Raw genomic sequence first — 21,221 nt, 5'->3', positions numbered from 1 at the left:
TAGTGTCACGCTCATGACCTATGTACCTTACGCCGAATATCTATATGAAAAATTATTGTACGCACAGGAGCCTGAAGAAGTCTTACAAAAACTATCTTATTTAGAAAAAGACAAAAACAAACTTGAACAGCGAGGCTGTTTTTATATCTATTTTCGTTACACGAAGAGTCGTAATGCTGAAAGTTGATGAAGAATATGTATTATTATATATTATATATTGTTGTAGTTCATAGTAACATCGGTTTGTTACAAATGTTATAAACGTTTAAGAATGTGTATTGTAATTTTACACACATCCATGTCATTGTCATTCTTTGGAATGTGACGTAAACAAACACTGTCTAGAACAAAGTAGATAATCTGGATGCAATGATCGTCGTTCTCAGCTTACACGAGTCTTACCGGCTTAAATGAATAATCCATGGAACACACATAATCCAAAGAATAACTTCAAAACAATTTTGATAGAAGATGACAGCTGAATATACAAATATGCAGCCTAGAGTTGATAACAAACTGACGTTGTTCCAATCACAATCTAGACGGAACAATATTCATAACTGTTTCATGCGGCTGATCACTTAGAAAACTCGTATCATAATTAACGAGATATGCTTGAATTTCTCTCAATGTCTAGAATATAATTACGACGACGTAAATACGGAATAAAGAATATTTACAAAAGTCTGTTCAGGTAGGAAACGGAAATATGACGTTTCCCGTAGAAATCAGTTTCTGATTGGCTAATTGGTTGTTGAAGTAACCATAGGGGACCTCGTGAGAAGCACAAGGATAGAGCACGTAAATATTATTATAAAACATCCTGTACAGACTGTGTTGGGCAGTCTTGCTTCAAGGCTCAAGGCGGAAACGAAGCTAAAAATAAAGAGAACTACTAGGCGGAAGGCAAGAGCAGTTTTTAAAATTGTTTGTCTAAAAGACAAACAAGGAAAGGTTTCTAGAGACGGAATATTTCTGAATGAGAAATTAATTTAATAATACAAAGAAGGTGTCATTTACTTGCACCTTAGTTATGTAATAAATTGTGAACGGTGTTCATACATAACAATTAAGGTTTAGAAGTACAAAAGTTGAATTTAAATATAAATTCAGCTAAAGCAAATACGTAATATTTAAGGAAAATATATTTATTTCTTACGGAATGTTCCTGAAAATAAAGGAATTTAATTACTTGTCTGAATTAAGGCAACATTATAAATTATTATCAGTTTCTCTTCACTTAAACGGAGAAATTAAATAAGTGCATGAATAAACTTAGTAGTGATATTACAAAAAACTGCTAAAAGTTATTTATATTGAGAGTGTTGATAACAAACAGGCAATGCGATTATAATTAATTATCGTACAAATAAATAACGTATCGGGCTAGATACTTTATAAATTGTATAGAGTTAACTTTCGGATAAAAACAACAAAGAAGTTTTATAGAATACTTGTACTGACCAGCCAGTTCCAGCATACAGAAGAACTGAAATCTAGGATACTCTGCCTTTTTCGTATAGTATGTTAAAAGCAGGTGTATCATTATAACTGATAATAATATAGAATATTACTGTGTCATAACAACCGTCAGTTAAAGAAAGAAGACTGTCCGTTATTTCCGTATCTATATTAAGGTTCACAATATTTTTTCCGCAGAAAAATACATTGTACAAGAGGATCAGGCAGCTACCCAGAAATATATTGACTATATTAAGACAGTTTCATTTGTTACATATAATAAATATTTCATATACGTAAATAATAAATTATATATTGTATATCCAACTTTCTCATTCATATTCATCAAAAGCCAGAGACTCAACGATCCCTAATAGATAACATAATGTTGTGACTATATCAAAAGTTCTTTTTGTATTTAGAGTTATGTCTGGATTGTACAGTCTTTTCTTGTATATTGGTGTAACTTTGACCGGTAAAACTATAAACAGTCAAAGTCCCACTATTATACGAATTGTTTTATTACACGGTTAAAGGTACACAAGAACTAAACATAGCCCTACGGCGTTACAATAGGAGAACACAATTGACAAAGAAACACACGAATAATAGCTAACAAAAGGAAACAAGTTTAAAATTTTAATGCGCCAGAAGTGCATTTTGTCCACACAAGACTTACTAGTCGCTAGTGACGCCCATATACAAAAGTTTGAAAGTCGAAACAAGTACAAAGTTGAACAGCATCGAGGACCAAAAGTTCAAAAAAGTTGTGCCAAAAACGGCCAGGGCTATCTGTTAGGTATAATTATACTTTTGCAAACAGTAAATTTTATAAAATGACTATACAAAAGATATTCATGATAAAACTGAAGTATTAACTAATTACAGAAAACAACCGAAATACATTACATAACCCGACAAATTGCAATACAAAAAATAGACACATCCGAATAAGTTAAAACCTCAACGCCAAGTGACGTAACATTAGAAATATTGTAAAAAATGACAAAAATGACGTCACATTTGAATTGGTAAAACAGATCATCAAAAAATGAAAAATGACGTCACATTTGAATGAATAAGATAGAAAAAGGATTGATTTAAGATTATATTTGAACTAAATACTGATATTACATTTAATAACAATGCACATTTCAATACTTATTAATAGCCAACTAAGGTAGCAATTAACTATATTATATATCTTTGTCCGGGCTGTTTTGAATTCAACTTCAAACGCAAAACATCGTACAGATTACGTTGAACAAAATCAAATCTAATAAAGAGAGGACAATGTATCAAATATTTGTTTTTATAATCAATTATTTTAGGCTTTTAAGTAAACTATTTCATGTAATTTTCTATAGACTTAAAATTCCCTTGACTATTCATTACTGTACAGAGAACCGAACTCAAAATACAAATAATTCGTACGCAATTTGTAACATTATAAGATTAAACGCATTTTTAAAGGAATTTATTGGTGTATTAAGGTGGATCGGGACTATTCGACTGCAAATAATATCACGCATGAATTACAATGCACACGAAAAAGTATTTGTCGTCAATTCGATACATATTTATTTCAATATTTTGATTGATAAGAAATACTAAATCATTGTAGTTATGTCACTAAAAGAATATTTTCGGTATCATGTGTATCTTTTAAAGGCTCAAAATAAAATTTCATCCATTTTCACCATTTTCCCGCCAAAATTTGGGTTTTAAGGCACAATATTTTTTTTTCCTTATCGGTGACCTATGTTTTTTATTTGCTCATTCATTGAAGCTATATTTCAGCTTTTTATATTATAGTTTTGAACCAAGTGTCATAGAACGTTTTTTTTTGATATTCCGATAAAAATATGTCAACACCTCTTTTTCCCTATCATTTCATTGAAAAATGGTCCCTTTTACTTACATTTTTAAAAGTAAAATTTTGAGCTTAAATGGTCCTTGACCCCCTATTTTTATCGACCAATTTGATTCAATTTTTGTAAAGAATAAAATAACAAAAAATACGGCACTTCTAATAGAAACTTTGAATAGGCCCGAGCCACCTTAAACTCGACCAATTCACTCACAACAAATAAAAGTCCAAAGGACTATTATGAAATGTTTGTTTGTGGGTGACTTGGTCCAGTTTATACACCAATAAATTCCCTTTAAAAGGAGTTTTATCCTAATAAATCTTTAAAATTGGAGATACGGAATATATATTTTTCAACATGCGAAACATCTATGATCCTCTATCACACGTAAATTGTATATTTGTTCATAGGCCTGGCGCATCAATATATTTGTTGGTTAACACAAAAGTATGTATTCCATGAAATTTAATATCTGATGAAAAAAATAAAATGCAAAAACTCTTCTTATCATTCAAAAGAATGTTTTGTGTATATTATTTAATTCAACGTTAAATGCGAAGTGAAAATAATTTTGTTAACGTCGATCCGGATTGTGTTTTAACGCCGCTATCTTGTTGTCATTGGTTAGGAAAAGACGTTCCGTCAACGTCGTCTATCGAAAAATAAACCACGTCAAGAGCAACATTCGGAAGTCCTCTCGACCAATTATATCAACGTGTTCCCTAATATGCAAATCAAATAAGAATTTTTTTATGATTAATCAAGGTGACAGTATTTTACTGATGTTCAAATCTCGCAAATCGACTAGGAAGAGAAAATTGAGAGTACAAAAGACAAATTGAGGGTTTAGCATGCACTCTTAAAAAGTAAAATCACAAAAATACCGATCGTCGAGGAAAATCCAAAACGGAAAGTCCCTTATTATAAAAAGGCATAACCAAAAGCTCAAAAATCAAACAAATGGATAACAACGATCATGTTCTTGATATGGTACTTAAAAGAAGCAAATCTTGTTGCGTACAAATGGTATTTCCTAACGAAGGGAGGCCGGGTGGGTATGCATGACATTAATCAAATATCTAATCAATATATTGAAAATAGGAGAATGCAACATTGTTAGTAACTTATTGCAGCCGGATAAAAGTGGAAAGCTCATCAAAACATGTCTTAAAAACTAAAAAAAAAAAAATGCACTGAGAAGAGTATCTAAAGAAATTTTGTAGCGAAGTAATTGTATTGATAAATAGTGTCTACAGAACATACTTACTGTAGTACCCTATTTTATTGTTTTCTTATACTTGTTTTTATTTAAATGAAAATGTTCTTTTATCTTTGAATATCTAGTATCTTACAAGTGAACGTATCTTGTTTGAACTCACAAAACAACGATGAACATGTTTTAATTACGACATTTTCATTGTTAACAATATAATTATTTCCGCCAGAATTGGTTTTTCTATTGTCATAACCTATCGTTAATTATTTCAAGACTATCATGGTTTAATGGAATATAGATTAAAATAAAAAAAAAATTAAAGTTCGGAAACTATATTGAAATTTTAATGTTAGCACCGAATATTAAATCTTGGTAGTTTACATCAATAATTTAAATGAATACTTTGATTATTCACAATCAAATTTATGCTATTTGATTTCGACGGAGGACCATATATAGAACTAAAAATATACGGAATAGAAAATGTGTTAGTCCTAAGCCAGAAACATAACAAACATTAAGATCTGTGCAATTTTTGGAATGAAGTTGACATTTTTTTTTATTCACATTTTGTATATTTTTAATGTATCTGCATGCTTTTTTTCATTTCGATCTGACACATATGAGGTATTGAAAGGAATTAAAATGTTGAATACTTATTACAAATTTTCATCAAATCATAACAGTACGAATGCATGTGCATCGTACTGTTTAGCTGACATAGCATGTGTTTCAGCGAATTACAACTTGGTGACAACGCAATGTGAACTAAATTCAAAAAGTCCGCTAGATGAATCAGCCAACATAGAAGAAGATAACGAATGGAGAGTGTTGTATTCTAAAGAAGGTATGTGCAAAAAATAGAGTGTGTTGAAAAAAGTATAGTTGCAAACATGTACAACTGAATTCCAGCATAAAACCACCAACGCATCACTGGAGAAAATTAGATAGCATCATCTGAATATCCGCCTCTTTCATAATCTTTACATAATATACCAAAGACGATTCTTTTATGTAGTGATATTAAGATGATAACACAATATTGACTGTTGTACCCCTATTTTTGACATTTTTACTCTTTGAGTATGTTTGTTTTGTTCATGCATCGTTGACAATGTAATGGAATTTGATGCGACTGTCATACAAGTGAGAGGTTTAGCTAGCTATAAAACCAGGTTCAATCCACCATTTTCTACATTAGAAAATGCCTGTACCAAGTCAGGAATATGACAGTTGTTATCCATTCGTTTGATGTGTTTGGACTTTTGATTTTGCCTTTTGATTTTTGATTTTCCTTTTTGAATTTTCCTCGGAGTTCAGTATTTTTGTGTTTTTACTTTTTTGTAATATCTACAGCAATTCAGGTTTATTCCTCCAGGAATCCCTTTGAATATTTTACATCAGCGTCTCTGACTTCAATTACTACTATAAACTTTTAAATGAAAAAGAAAATAACATTTCTTGACACCGAATAGTATTTCTGTAACAACATTCAACGCTCAAATCAAAACATTTGGTAGCCAATGATGTATAAGACCTTAATTTTTCATATCCTCGTAACGAAAATGCCTTAAATAGACTGTTTGAGGGTCACATTTGGATATATTGGAGGTTGAATTTTTAGAATTGATTTTTTAACTCGTATAATATCTAAGTGAGCTATTCGATGGTGTCCAAAGTTTACGACGTAACAATATTTTGAAGATTTGAAATGTCATTTAATTTCAATATAAACTGAAAACACCAAAAGGGTATATAGATAAATATACGACAAAACATTTATATTTAAAAAATGAAACAGTTAAATGCTTTCATACGTGAAGATTCAATCCGATAAAAAGTCTCATTGTCTACATTTAACTTGAAATATCGTTGAATCAAAATGATGGTATTGATACAGAGTTACAAAAAGCATAATAAAATATTTGATTGAGATTTTGTTTCGGTGATAATTGTAGATATAAAATTTCTTTTAAATAATACGTACAGAGGTTTTGACCAAAATAGGAATATCTTTTTTGTAATACGTCTCAAAGTTGAAAAATTTCGAATCTTGAGTAAAATATAAATTCTGAAAACCAATTAAAGTTAAGATAAAATTAATCTTAACAATCTAATATGAAAATTTTACTATTCCAAATTTCTATTTTGTTGTGTTAACCTTATTTTCTTTCAGATTCAATATTTCATGTAAAAAGTAAAATCACAAAAATACTGAACTTAGAGGAAGATCAATTGGGAAAGTCCATAAAGTAAAAACGTGTTTTTTAATTCATTTTTTTTTATGTTTAAAGGCTTCAGTGCTCTTCATCTTCGTGCTTTAGTTTGCCTTTTTAGCTTTTTTGGATTCGAGCGTCACTGATGAGTCTTTTGTAGACGATACGCGTGTATGGAATAAATACAAAATTTAATCCTGGTATCTATGATGAGTTTGTTCACAGTTCTTTCCTCTTGCAATAGTAGGGGCCTCGGTAGCCGAGTGGATAAAGTAGTTACTACTTTAATCACTAGCAATTCAACACTGAGGTTGTGAGATCGTACCCCGCCCGTGCGGATGCACTCGACAGAAATCTTAATTGGATTGTCATTTTTCTTATCAAAGGTCGGTTGTTTTTTCTTGGCACTTCGGCTTATCCACCAATAAAAAGTAACCGCCACGAAATAACCCTAAGGCGGTGGTTAAAAATGGCACTATTTACACCTGCGAGTCCTGAGAGTTCTGTATTTACAATCGAAAATTGTTAATAAAGAAACAATAATGCACAGCATACATTGGAAAATAAGAAATAGAAAATCTACTTTCCCCGATGAGATGGATACTTCAAAAGGATTGATTAAAATAACAAAGTTTTTGTTTTTGGTTGGGTTCGTGTTGCTTAGTCTTTAGGTTTCTATATTTTGTCTTGTCTACTATTATTTGTCTATTTGTCTTTTTCTTTTTTTAGCCATTGCATTGTCAGTTTATTTTCTATCAATGAATTTGACCGTCCCTCTAGTAGCGTTCGCCCCTCTTTTAAAAACATATTAATGAAATCTAGCTGATGACAAATGATTTTTTGGGGTACAAATTTGACAAAAGCATCTGCATTTCGAAATTTCGATATTTCAGAGGCAATTCACCTACATCATATTTTGGGCAGTTAATCTTATCATATTATCACATTTCCAAAACTTAATTAATTATGAATGAGAACCGTATTGTGAAAAAACTAAACAACTAAAGATAATTACAAAATTTCCAATTGACAAAATCTGCTTTGTATAAATATCATTGCTGCATATATATTACATTGGTGATTAACTGTAACACTCCTCTTCTAAATAAAAACGAATATAAATGAAGTATTAAATTTGAAATGATATTTAGATCCATAAATAATTAGTTTTAATGGTTTTGAAAAGTCATAAAAAATGCCATGCTTTTAATTTGGAAAATCCTACCTACGTTTAGTCTACACGAGATGCATCAGTGACGTTCAAATGAAAACTGAATGACCAAATCGATCACGATATTTTTTCCAAGAATTGTAAATATCTGGCTTTACGCCAGCCACGCCTTTGAGAAAACAAAGCCGTAGTATTTTGAATAATTCTAACAGTTAGCTTGCAGAAAAAACGAGTATCAATATAATAGTTCATATCAGCATTGAAGTACTTGCCACTGGGCTGGTAATAGAAAATTTCAGCAGTAAAGCGTCTGTCGTACCAATTTATAAGCTTAGTACATGTATTGTCGATGAGTTTTTTTTTATTATTGTAAAAAGTTATCAAAGGTACAAGGAGTATAATTTAATACGCCAGACGCGCGTTTCGTCAACATAAGACTCATCAGTGACGCCCTGATCAAACTAACATCAAATATAAATAAATATAAAAGTTAAATAACTTGAAAAAATGGTTATAATTTTTAAGAGTTTTTAATAAAAATTAACAATTTCGTAAGGAAAGTTATAGAATTTTTAGGACATAAAATATTCCCTTCCTAGGGTCAAATCATAATTCATAATCAAATATATATTCAATTGTTTAATTAACTAGGCAGTCTCAACAAATTAGGCCCTTAAGTATATAATCATCAGTATAACTTATTATATTCTAATGATATTTTGTTATTCCAGGTAAATTTATAACAAAATTAATTTTGTGGTCACTATTACAGTATGTTTGTGGCAATATATTTTAAATAAAAATTATAATATAAAAAAAAAGAAAAAAAAAAACCCAGAATACAAAAATATATAAGAGATAGAGTAACAATATTACTTTATTCAATAGTTGCCAGATAGTCTGGTTTACCTTGCAATTTAAAGAAAAATGAGATCCATCTTTGCGATTTTGCAGAGATTTTGTTCTCGACAAAATTTAATGCAATGACCATTTTCTATTTCAAGACCATGGTCACTAACTTATCTGAAGTTTTGTTAATAGCTATCAAAAGTACCAGGATTATAAAAATATTGTTAAAATATTCCTGATAGAAAAATCATTAAACAATAAGTAAAATTTGAGTTATATTTAATGTGAAAGTTTTATTTTTTTTATACAGAAAAGATTTACTACTTAATATGTCGATTTTCCTGGTTTACTTTTATATAAATCTTTATAATAGTTATTTATTCTATATTAAATTTCTGATTGTAAATGCTTTACCTTTGCAATATTCTTAGAGTCGACCAGTTGGTCTTTAAGGTTATTTTCTGGATAAACGTTCTAAGCATACGTATACCAAGAATAATCATCGAGTAAATTAAGGAATTTAAAAAATTTGAAGGCCTCCTTTAAATAATAGGTTTATTGGTCAATTTTTAGTCTAGCAAGATATGAAATAAGTTGGGCTGTAATAAAATTTCCAACTGGAAGTTTACCTAGTTCCTATATCGGATATATATCTGTTGTGGTTAATGGTATTTACGGTATTAACAAATATGGGGACCTATATACTTGTGTGTTGTTGGATAAATATTGTAATATTAAAGGATAGTTGCCAATCATCACACACACTGTTATGTTGATCTATTTTATGGGCCTTCTTTACTTTCAGACATAGCAAGAGGTTCTCTGCAAATGAAAATGCACCATCATTAGAATCTAATACTTCTGCGGGTCTTCAGTCCTCATTGTTAAAGCTTTGAAAAAGGTCACTAATAAACATATTAAATACGGTGGGGTTGATCGAGTCCACTTGTTTTATGCCTTTTAGTATGACGACAGAAAATATTGCAATTACCATCCAATTAGCCGCTTTGCTTGTTATGTTTCTATATGTAATCGAATACGAATATATAATGGATTATATATTTCAGTTTAGATTTCTACACGTCATAAAAGATGAAACAAACAAAAACAAACAAAAAAATCGAACAGGCAATTAACGCAAACTAACCATTTCTCGTACTCCGACTTGACCTTCTTTATCCATGTTTTGTCAACTAAATTGATGTTGTTCAAATGATTTTCAAGTGCTTATTATGTGTGTTTAATTGTCCATTGTTATGCTGAAATCAAAGAATGAATAGTTTTGTTATATTCCAATAAAACGAGCAATTTAAACATTTGAATTAAGGTATAGACTGTGTGAAACACAATGCATATTTAATCTACCATCTCTGTATGAAAGGTAAAATGTCATCTTTGTTTGTAAATGAATATATCGTTAGTTTTGAATCCATGAAGAGTTAATATAGTCGAAATATAATTATCCACATTATATGGCTCTCCACGGTTAGTTCAACTATTCTGGATAGGGGCAGATTTTTTTGAAAGAAGTGGAAATAGTATGAAAGTATCGCCAATCCTATGCATGTTTCCAAACAACTGCTCTGTTTTAATGATGTTTCCCCGTATTTTTCACACCATTTTCATCTCTTTTATGAAAATCTGCCCCCTATTCAATATGGCCGAAATAACTGTGAAGAGCCCTATTGTATATTATCATTTAAAATATTTATTATTTACAATATATATATAGCGCATTATCTAATTAAATTACTCCTAGCGCTTAACATAAAACAATCAATTCAGTTAAAAGAGATGTTAACCATTAAAACAATCAATGCAATAAGAATGAAATAAAATTTTGAATACATATAAAAATCAAAATGAACAGAATAGTTAAAAAAGTAAATAATAATAATTATAAGGCATATTATACCACAACGAAAAGAAAAAAGCTTAAAAGTCATTGTCACTATAAAAAATTAAATGTAATCACTAAAAGCGAGTCTAAAATAATGGGTTTTTAAATTTTTCTTAAAAGTTCGATTGATTGTTCATGTCTTAGATGGCTAGGAAGATTGTTCCAGAGGCTCGCAGTAGCTTTGTCCAAACGTCATTCTCCATAGATTTTGGTGCGTACACGAGGTTGTATTAGCTGCATTGCATTTTCCGATCTAAGAGATCTTGATGGTTGGTAGGCGCTAATTAGTTCCTCAAGATAGACGGGCGCTAGGCCATGCAAGATTTTGAAAGTATACAAAAGAAGTTTATTCCAAAAGGAATATTGGATCTCAATGCTCTTCAACTTTGTACTTTATTTGGCTTTTTTTATGAAATTTTTTTGGATTCGAGCGTCACTGATGAGTCTTTTGTAGACGAAACGCGCGTCTGGCGTATATAAAAAAATTTAGTCCTGATATCTATGATGAGTTTATTTATATTGTATTCGGTACTGCGCCGGGATCCAATGAAGTGACAGAAGAACTGGTGTTATATGATCATGTACCTAGTACGTGTAACGAGCCTAGCTGCCATATTTTGTACTCGCTGTAACTTATTGACTAAACTGGCATTTACGCCATACAGCAGAGATTTTTGGTAGTCTAGACGTGACGTGACAAGCGAGCTGACTAAAGATTTACAGGAATCCTCGGTGATAGATAATAATGTTGTTTGCCTCTGGTCGCTTTTCTTTATTTCGTTATTTTGCCATGCCGTTGTCATTTTGTTTCGACCAAATTGATTAGTAATCATACAGTCTGCCACAAGTTAAACACCACCTATTTTTATTGTATCGAGAAAAATGTTCATGTAGCAATTTTGCTAACATAAACCATAAACAAACCATAAGCTTTTGTAAACAAATAACACCCCTAGCTGCCGATTTAATTAAAAAGCCCATACAACTGTGTGACGAATGACCTAATTACGAAATAAGGATAACGGGTAACTTAATACAACCCGGTAATGACCAAAACTATAATCATATATAGATGTATATAAAAAAGAAAAGAATGATAACATAATTAGATATATTGGTTTAGTCCAAACTGTCTTTCATGTCGTGTTACTTTTGATATTTGTTGATTTAAGTATGATTTTCAATTAAGTGCTTGCATCACAAAAATGGCTGTTATTAGTATCTGCTACATGTTTTATATGTTGTACACGCAAAAAAGACTTTAAATATTACGAAAAAGGCTAACAATTTGCTCCATCACACTGTTTGTCATTAGTTATTCATTTTAGTGGGCTGAATGATCTGATTTTTAGTCTTGTCATATTCCAAGTTTTTGTTTTGCCAGTTTATTTCTATTTCTATTTAAAAAAAAAAAAAATACATCAGATATATATTATAATGATTTCTAGATCTACCACCAAATTCATGGGAGTTGATATTCAGAGGGACTCCAGGAATAGGTGTAAAGATATATGACTCATACGTCGGTACAGTTTCACTACGAACCCATGAAGTTGCATGTCAGTTACCTGTTACTCATAACTTGACTTGCACTACACATTACCGTGATCCAATTTTAGACATTTGGAGTTCACAAAGCATTCTCAAGGTAAGCTGCTAGACGGTAAACGACACTGAAAGATGGAAATTAGTTGTACTGACATTAGTTAGTAGATATAAGAAGATGTGGCAAGTCTCCATCCAAGTCATAGTTTATAAAAGTAAACAATTTTAGGTCAAAGTACGGTCTTCAACACGGAGCCTTGGCTCACACCGACCAACAAGCTATAACGGGCTCCCAAAAATTACTAGTGTAAAACCATTCAAACGGGAAAACCAACGGTATAATCTATATAAAAAAGGAGAATCGAGAAACACTTATGAACCACATCAACAAACGACAGTTACAGAACATCAGATTCCTGACTTAGAACAAGTAAAAACAATTGCAGCGGGTTTAAACGTTTTAATGGTACCAAACCTTCACCCCTATTTGAAACAATATTTTAACATCACAATATAGAAACCCACACTATAAACTTTCGATCGAAATGACTTAACTCAATCAAAAGACATATAAACGCAAGTGAACATACACTGAACGAATAAATTAGATCTATGATACAATGTAAACACAAAATCAATAAAATAAGGGATGAATTATTAAAGTAATATTATTACATTGGTTGCAATGAATTACATTGGTTCCCCAGTTAAATAAAAACCGATAATTTCACATGTGAAATAAACGTGTTTATTTCACTCTATGACATCATACAGCAATAGGATAAAAAAAAATTGTGAATGCGTAGAAAAAAGATATGGTTCCTTACATGTTTTATATTAATTTCTTTAAAAAAAAAAGCAATTTACCAATGTTATAAAAAGAATAACTAATTAAAGAATTCAAATATCGAAAAATATTCAACTCGTGGCCGAACAACACTGATGATTAACTCATGCGCTGCACGCATTCGTGAATTAATGTGTTGTTCGGTCACTCGTTGAATATTTTTCGATATTTGAATTCTTCGATTACTTATTCTATAAGTATTATTCCGCTGTGAAATGTTAAACAATTTCAGAAAAAACAACAATAACATTGAACAAAAATCCGCCATTTTAAATAATATTATACACGGGTAAATGAAAATAATTCTGTTGTTAAGTATACAGTTTAAATGGAGAAAGGAAATATTTCTTACAACATAAATATTTGTTTATGTTTATAGTACGAAGAAGTGAAAAATTATAGTTATAACACATAAAGGCAACAGTAGAATACCGCTGTTTGAAAGTTATCAATCGAATGAGAGAAAACTAATCTGGGTCACAAACCAAAACCGAAGGAAACGCATCAACTATAAGAGGAATACAACGTACCAACAAAAAAACTGAAGTGCAACAAAAAAAAAAAAAAAAAAAAACCGACATAGCAACACACACAGAAACGAACTCTAAGATGATTAATGCCATCTTCCTGACTTGGTACAGGACATTTTAAGAACAATTGTGTGTTGAACCTGGTTTGTTACTAGCCTTTTAAATATACCTCTAAAACACTTATCAAAGCTGTTATATAGACCAGCTATAACCCTAGATAAGTAAACATTAAATAATAATAAAAAAAAAACAACATTAGGCATAGTACTTACAGGTCAAATTAACAAGAAAGTACGATTTACGAGTACTCTAAGTTCGTGACAGCTAGTCAAAAACAAGTAATAATAAAAAAATCATGCATCAGAGACTGAAATCAACTGAAACAGATCCCAGGGATTTAGTATTTTAACGTCATTGACAGTCAAAGAAGACATCACGTTTTAAAAGAATACAAAGTTAGTTATGTTTCAATTTATAAAAAAGAAGATGTGGTATGATTGCCAATAAGACAACTGTCCACAAGAGACCAAAATGACACAGACATTAACAACTATAGGTCACCTTCGGCCTTCAACAATGAGCAAAGCCCATACTGCATAGTCAGCTATAAAAGGTTTTGCTGATTACAAAATCAATATTAGTGCCAATGTAAACTATATTCAAAGATCTAATAATAACATTGGTAAGATAATCATTATCTTACCAATGTAAATCTTTATCTATACATTTGTTTAAAGGTTCGATGAGTCTACACGGAACACATAGTGATTTTCGCGCTTTTTGTACAATACTACCGTGAAATATAGGATGTGAAATACCGTTTTTATATAAGTTTTCTACATGTATCAAGCACTTATGTGTTGTCTAAATGTGAGACTTATAAAAAAATATACCGTTTTATGATCCTGAAGGTAAAAGTAGCCATGTACAAAGATAGTGTAATGGTAATGAACATGGTTTTCAACAATACAGATACTGGATTGAATACAGACTGGTACAGTAAAGATCACCTAGTTTATAGTTCGTATACTGACATGACAACATTTGGAATCACATACAACTACTTCAGTATTCAAGGGTAAGTATAATGACAAGTTTCAGATAATTTGACAACATGTCCAATATTTAGCATACCTTACACATGCGGCATACTGTATTATCCTTTGTATAGCTTAACATATTGACAACTGTCAGTCATTGAATTTTGTGCCTGTCGTCGTTAACATTTTTTTTGCAAACTAACTATTAATTTATGACATGTTGCTTTATTCGAAACATTAAGGTTGTTCTAACCCAGGTATGCTTCGCCTTACTTTATTTTACACACCATTTTGGAAATACATACTCAGTAAATGCTATTCAACCTCATTTTTTTTATTTAGCCTTCTATTTGTTTTGGTTCCCTTAGGAATCTAGTGTAGACGAAAGTTGCGTCTGGAATACAAACGTTTAGGTCTGGTTTCTTTTTAGATCATCAAAATGAGTGGTGATGATACAGGCAATATATTATTATGTTTATATAGTTTGCCTTAAATATTAAATGTATTTCTAGCCTTGAGTAACGTACCTACAAACTTACAGCTTTTGCTTTTCGTTTATTGTTTTTAACATAAATTACGCCATTATATTTCATGTTTGAATGATATTACACATATCATGTTGGGTTTTTATAGTTTGCTATGCGATATATGTTTTGCTCATTGTTGAAGGCGACTGACATTTGCTAACTTCTACGTCATTTTTCGAATCTAAAGTAGTTGCATTGTCAATTATACCACAACGTCTTATTTTTATATAATCAAATGAATTTGTTCCGCTTGATTCACATTAAATGGTTCACGGCAATTTGTTTTATGGTAGATTTTTATGCCCCACCTACAACAGAAGGGGTGTTTTGCATTTTGTTATGTTTGTTCGTACATTCGTTTACCCGGTAGCAGGTATTTGTTTTTTACCTTGAGGTAGCAATACACAGTTAGGGGTTTAGTTTCGCATTTTGGCCCTGGTGGATTTTTCAATTATGAAAGTTATTGTGTAATAAAATCCATTTTTAGACAGCTGAGTACTAATTTAGCCTTCAAAGATGGTTTATTAGAACATCAAAGGTATTTTTACATGTTTTATTGGCTATTTTCTGTTTGACTCTCCGCATTTTCATAGCTAGACCAGTCATTGGTCCAGAAATTAATGTAATATTTACAAACACTTGTTTTCTACACGAAGTTTTTGACAGAATTTTACCAAAAAATGAGATGAAAGACATATGATTTTCATTGGATTAACTGAAAGACATATGATTTTCATTGGATTAACTAAAAGATATATGTAAACAGCTTCAGAAAAGGTATTACTTCAAGCGATTGAATTTCTACTTTTAGCCAAATTTTGGGGAAATATATGACATCTTTACCCCCCTTTTTGCAATATTTTAAAGCAAATAGATGCAGATTGTTGCCATGGATACACCCGAAAGAAACTATATTTTACCATTTTATATACTGGATATAAAATCTATGGATAGTCCATTACTATAGATTTAGAAATATTACACATGTACATTATAGTCTTGGCATACTCCAGACACTTAATTCTGAAGGAAAGGAGATCCGACCATTTCGATTCACCGTGTCTCACTTCATTTGATGTCACTTCGAATATGTTTGTTTAACCCTCATGTGTTTGATAACTATTTGTTCAAATACATACGTTTTTCAATGGAAGTTGGTTATATTTTTAAATTCACAGTAAAATGTATGAGCAATGGTATCTTATCAATTGAAAAATATCGGAGTCTATTCTGTATAAAATCAAGTTAAATCCACCATTTTCTTTAGGAAATGTCTATACCAAGACAATAACAATCAAAACCAAGGAGTAAACTTAGACTCATAAAACCAAAAGACATTTACATCAACAGTTGCAAATATTAAATAAGAAACAACACGAACTCCACTAAAAACCGGGAGTGAAATAAGGTGCTCCGGAAGGGTAAGCATTCCCTGCACCGCATACGGCACCCGTTGTGTTATTATTTTGTTCAGTTTGGTAATGATGGCAGGTTATTTATTATGACTGAGGAAGAATATCAGATATGATTTCTGACACATTTTTGTCATAATGGCAAATCAGCTCATCAGCCAATTTCTTGAGTGATGACCTTAATTTGATTGATTCATAGCCCTGTCGTAGCAACTTTTGAAAAAGCAGTATTCCTCGTTCAACAAAATCAACGTACTTTGAGCTAGCTCTAGAGTAACGTATCAATTGAGACACATATACTCCATATGCTGGTGTCGCTGGGATGTTGCTACACAGAAATGAAAAGTTGACTATAGGAAAATTTAAATCATTGCGTTTGTCCTAAATTTTGGTATTTATGAATATGACTATCTGTTAGTTGATGTAGTCGAGCGTTTTATTTTGTCTGGACTTTCACCTTTTTGAATTTACCTTTGAGTTTAGTATTTTTATAAATATTTGTTTACAATAAAAAAACCTGGAGTTGCGAAATAGCTTGCACATCTACTGTTTAGACTTAAAGAAAAACAATCTAAACAAAGCTACTCCTTTTGCATATACTAGTAATGTTTGCAATGAGTAAGATATAGACACTATTAAGGCTATCAGAAGTCATTTATACATGTATGCCTAACTTGCGAAGGTTTTCTAAAACGACAAACTATTTTGCTTTTCTGTGCAATAACATTTTTTGACATGATATTGGTAACCAAATATTCTCATGCACTGGATTAATTTATAAAATATGTTTGTCTATATGTCAATTCGCAATGCATTTTTAACAACGGACTTTCAGATACATTTGAATCTATTTTATGTTGTATGAAGTCAACTCCTCCTGCTTAGTGCCACGTGCCCTAGTCCAATCGACAAACTGGTCTATAGTATATTCGTATACACACATCATTTCACAAATCAGTTTCTTTGAAGAAAAGTATAACAAAAATACCAACCTCAGAAATTCAAATATGAAAATACCATAAAGACTGACAAAATCACACTTTATAAACCAACGGAACGAGTAAAGACAAATGTCAAATCCGGAAAAAAAAGTAAAATCACAAAAATACTGAACTTAGAGGAAAATCAATTCGGAAATTCTATAATCACATGGCAAAATCAAATAACAAAACGCATCAAAAACGAATGGACAAGAACTGTCATATTTCTGACTTGGTACAGGCATTTTCAAATGTAGAAAATGGTGGATTAAACCTGGTTTTATAGCGCTAACCCTCTCATTCTGAAGTGATTGATACATTTTCGCGGAATGTAGGTGCTTAAAAAGCAACCAAAAAGCAACACGATAGGATGTCTATCAGGTATTGTTTCTCGACAATTAAAAATCATAAAGATATCATTGCCTTCTTTTATGAATAGAAGTAGCGTTTCACTAAATGAATTCAACACCTGTGAAAGGTGTATTGCAAAATTACAAAAATAAATTTCCATTAAATCATGTTCATTTTAGCTACACTGGGTTTGAAAAATATTATAATTGTTCAAATCTCGATTCATTTCAGTGAGGAAGCGATAGAACGAAGATTTTATATCAACAACAATTACAATGGATGTTCGTTTGATATGGGATGGATAGCAGTGTTTGATTATGGTTTTACTTGCTCATATGAGATTGGATTGCAGTATCCTGCTTTTGCATACATGCCAAATAACATAATGGGTCAATGGGACCTTAAAGGTTATTATCAATACATCAAATCTTTCATTGATTTTTAAGTACCTTTAAACACCGCATATTGTTAATACCTTTCTTAACTGCATGGAAGAGCCTATATGTAAATCTAAATATAACTTTGATTATGATCATTCTCATTATAAAGGCAACAGTACTATACCGCTGTTCAAAATTCATAAATCGATAGAGGAAAAACAAATCCGGGTTACAAACTAAAACTGAGGGAAACGTATCAAATATATGAGAACTACGACACAACAGAGACACAACACCGAAATTTAACACACACAGAAACGAACTATAATGTAACAATGGCCATTTTCCTGACTTGGTACAGGGAATTTTATGAAAAATGGTGGGTTGAACCTGGTTTTGCACCATATACTGTTATTTGCAATAATGATTTTAGTAAACACAGTGGTTTCAAATAAATAAGCTATACAGGTAAATGGACAAAAAATACGATCAATTGCATATTTTTGATACTCGTAAGAAAGACAGATTTATATAAAACATGAATAATTTCAGAAAAGTTTTAAATAATTAAGAAAATTAGTGAACGAATATGCTATAAAAGAAAAAGTTTAAGTATACGTTTTCAAAAGTCCAGAGTCAAAAGTCTGAATTTTCATGATTTTGATAACCAAGCGTACGGTGACCTTTAATTGTTAATTTCTGCATGTGTCATTTTGGTCTCTTGTGGACGGTTGTCTCATTGGCAATCATACCACATTTTCTTTTTTATATAAACGATTATTGAAATGTCTTTTTTATGCACTCGGTATACTTGGTTGATAACTACACGACAGTTTTGATATCTGGTCTTTTGCCATGAGTTAACGGTGAACATAGCGGTTGTGGTTTGTTACATTAGGATTTAGCTCATTTGCATAATCGACTGATTGATCTAATATGGAAATTTCTTTAATAATACATATCTGTTAAACACGGTCCTGATTTATATGACAATCTGATACTTTATTTGTTAATTAGTGATTGTCATTAACCTTATTTCAGCTTTCAAGCTTGCGGACGCATTAGCAATTTACATACAAAAGTAACTAGCCATGTATGAGTTATAGAGGAACAACAGTATATTTCCAAACCAAATACTGATGTAGAACCGATATTGATTAGCTGGACAGAATCGAATAAACCAAATATCATAAGAGTGTTACTAATAGGTTCTACAAAATAACGATACACGTCGGAAGATAGACCATATATTCAATACGACGTTAATCATTACTGATTATCATAGAATGTATTAAAATTTAATAACTTTTGCTTCGTTTTTACATTGTATTTTTTATCCTTAAATTCGAAACCATCATTGAGTTAAGAGAATCGCCGTCTGACCACATGGCTAGGTTATTGTGTTTGTTATCAGTTTATCTTCGACTTGAACAGTTTTTACCAAATACGATGAAACTATGTTTTTATTTTCAGTTATAAGTTTCTTCATGTTGTGTTGTTACATATGCAATTTGCGATATTTTATCAAATATGATTTCAATTAAAATGCTATGCGTTGGTAAACATTTTGATGTTATGGATATTCGCAAAATAATTGTAAAAATATTATGACAGTTTATAGCTAACCCTTTCTCTTATGTTTGTTGCCTATAATCAATGTTTTTTAATGAAGAGACAATTCACGTATGACAATACACGTGTGTGATACGAAAAAGTGATATGAAAGTATGCGTCAGTTTGATTGGCTTATTCAGCATCATTAGACGATATGAGGACATATCCATTAGCTATTGACAACTTTCAAAGGTTAAGACAGTGAACATATGATTTCTTCAATGCTATAAAATCTACTCGCACCTTTCACCTGAAAATCTTCGTTTTGCTAAATCTTAACACATCGTACAAAAAGTTTTAAAATGTATGATGTTAAATTGATACCAGAACCTGACATATGACGTTATACTGCTATGTACAAATACTAATCAACGATTTGCAGGTTTTTCAATTTAACAATGAAAGTGTTGACCATAAAAGAAATAGGTTTAACAAAGCGTAAAATTTGATATCGCTTGATAAATACCAAATCTCGTTATTTAATTTAGATAGTAATGATAAACTCGACGAAGGCTCATGTATCATTATATTGGAATTAAATAACTCAAGTTTATATTACGCGTTAACGAATCCATATTCTTTATGAAACCTATAATAAAATAAAAATTCAACCTTTTTTCACTCCGATGTAGAATTAACTCAGCGATTAAGATTCAAACATTTTTTTTTATATGTTTCAATTTTTGATTTGACCCAACAATTAAAATTCAGGCATTTTTTTACACAATTTTTGATTTAGCTTTGACTAAACGAGTGATATTGAAAATTGGCCCGACATCTTACTTATATCTAAAATATTATTCCAAAATCAAAGATAAATGAGGGGTTTTTTGGTAAAAATGGGACTGCAACTTTTCGTGGACTGTTTATTCATTGGTTTGATTTGTTTCTTTATGACCTAAAAAGTGCAATAACCGAAATTATTAACGAAAAGTTTTTAAGTAAATGGCGAAAAAACTCACACACATCAAACGAATGGATAACAACTATCAGATTCCTGAAATTTACACATACGAACTTACTTTAAATAAATGTAATACAGGCAGCAATAATGACTTTTTTCAAGATTTACATATTTCAATTTAACACGGGCAACTACTAGTTTTCAAAAACTTATTACACGATTTTGCGTTCTTATTGTTTATTTCCAAGTCTTGGAAGGAGATGTGCTTTTGTACCCTTATTATTCTGAATATATTTTACAGCGTTTTTACTATGCCTATTCTTTATTTCAATTGACGTTATTGATGTATAAATGATAAACTACTAGTCAGGGATTTTACTTCCACACAGTTTGCGTTTACAACATCA

At 30.9% G+C, this 21,221-nt stretch overlaps 1 protein-coding gene across 1 annotated transcript; it reads left to right on the top strand.

The window, feature by feature from the left end:
- Window positions 1-5,193: 5,193 nt before the first annotated feature.
- LOC143066256 (uncharacterized) lies at window positions 5,194-19,861 on the top strand. The gene is made up of 5 exons (XM_076239248.1): window positions 5,194-5,395; window positions 12,133-12,332; window positions 14,518-14,684; window positions 18,148-18,323; window positions 19,338-19,861. Exons 1-5 carry the CDS (start codon window positions 5,194-5,196, stop codon window positions 19,379-19,381), a joined length of 789 nt encoding a protein of 262 aa, XP_076095363.1. The 3' UTR covers window positions 19,382-19,861.
- Window positions 19,862-21,221: the final 1,360 nt, after the last annotated feature.

The sequence above is a fragment of the Mytilus galloprovincialis genome, chromosome 3 (assembly GCF_965363235.1).
Source record: "Mytilus galloprovincialis chromosome 3, xbMytGall1.hap1.1, whole genome shotgun sequence".
NCBI lineage: Eukaryota > Metazoa > Mollusca > Bivalvia > Mytilida > Mytilidae > Mytilus > Mytilus galloprovincialis.
This window is presented reverse-complemented; position numbering and strand designations above follow the sequence as displayed.

Excerpts from the sequence above, each read along its gene's own strand:
- LOC143066256 (XM_076239248.1), top strand. The coding sequence starts at position 5,194 with ATGTTGAATACTTATTACAAATTTTCATCAAATCATAACAGTACGAAT. Across the intron at positions 5,396-12,132 it reads AGTGTTGTATTCTAAAGAAG|ATCTACCACCAAATTCATGG; the intron begins GTATGTGCAAAA and ends AATGATTTCTAG. Across the intron at positions 14,685-18,147 it reads AACTACTTCAGTATTCAAGG|TGAGGAAGCGATAGAACGAA; the intron begins GTAAGTATAATG and ends GATTCATTTCAG.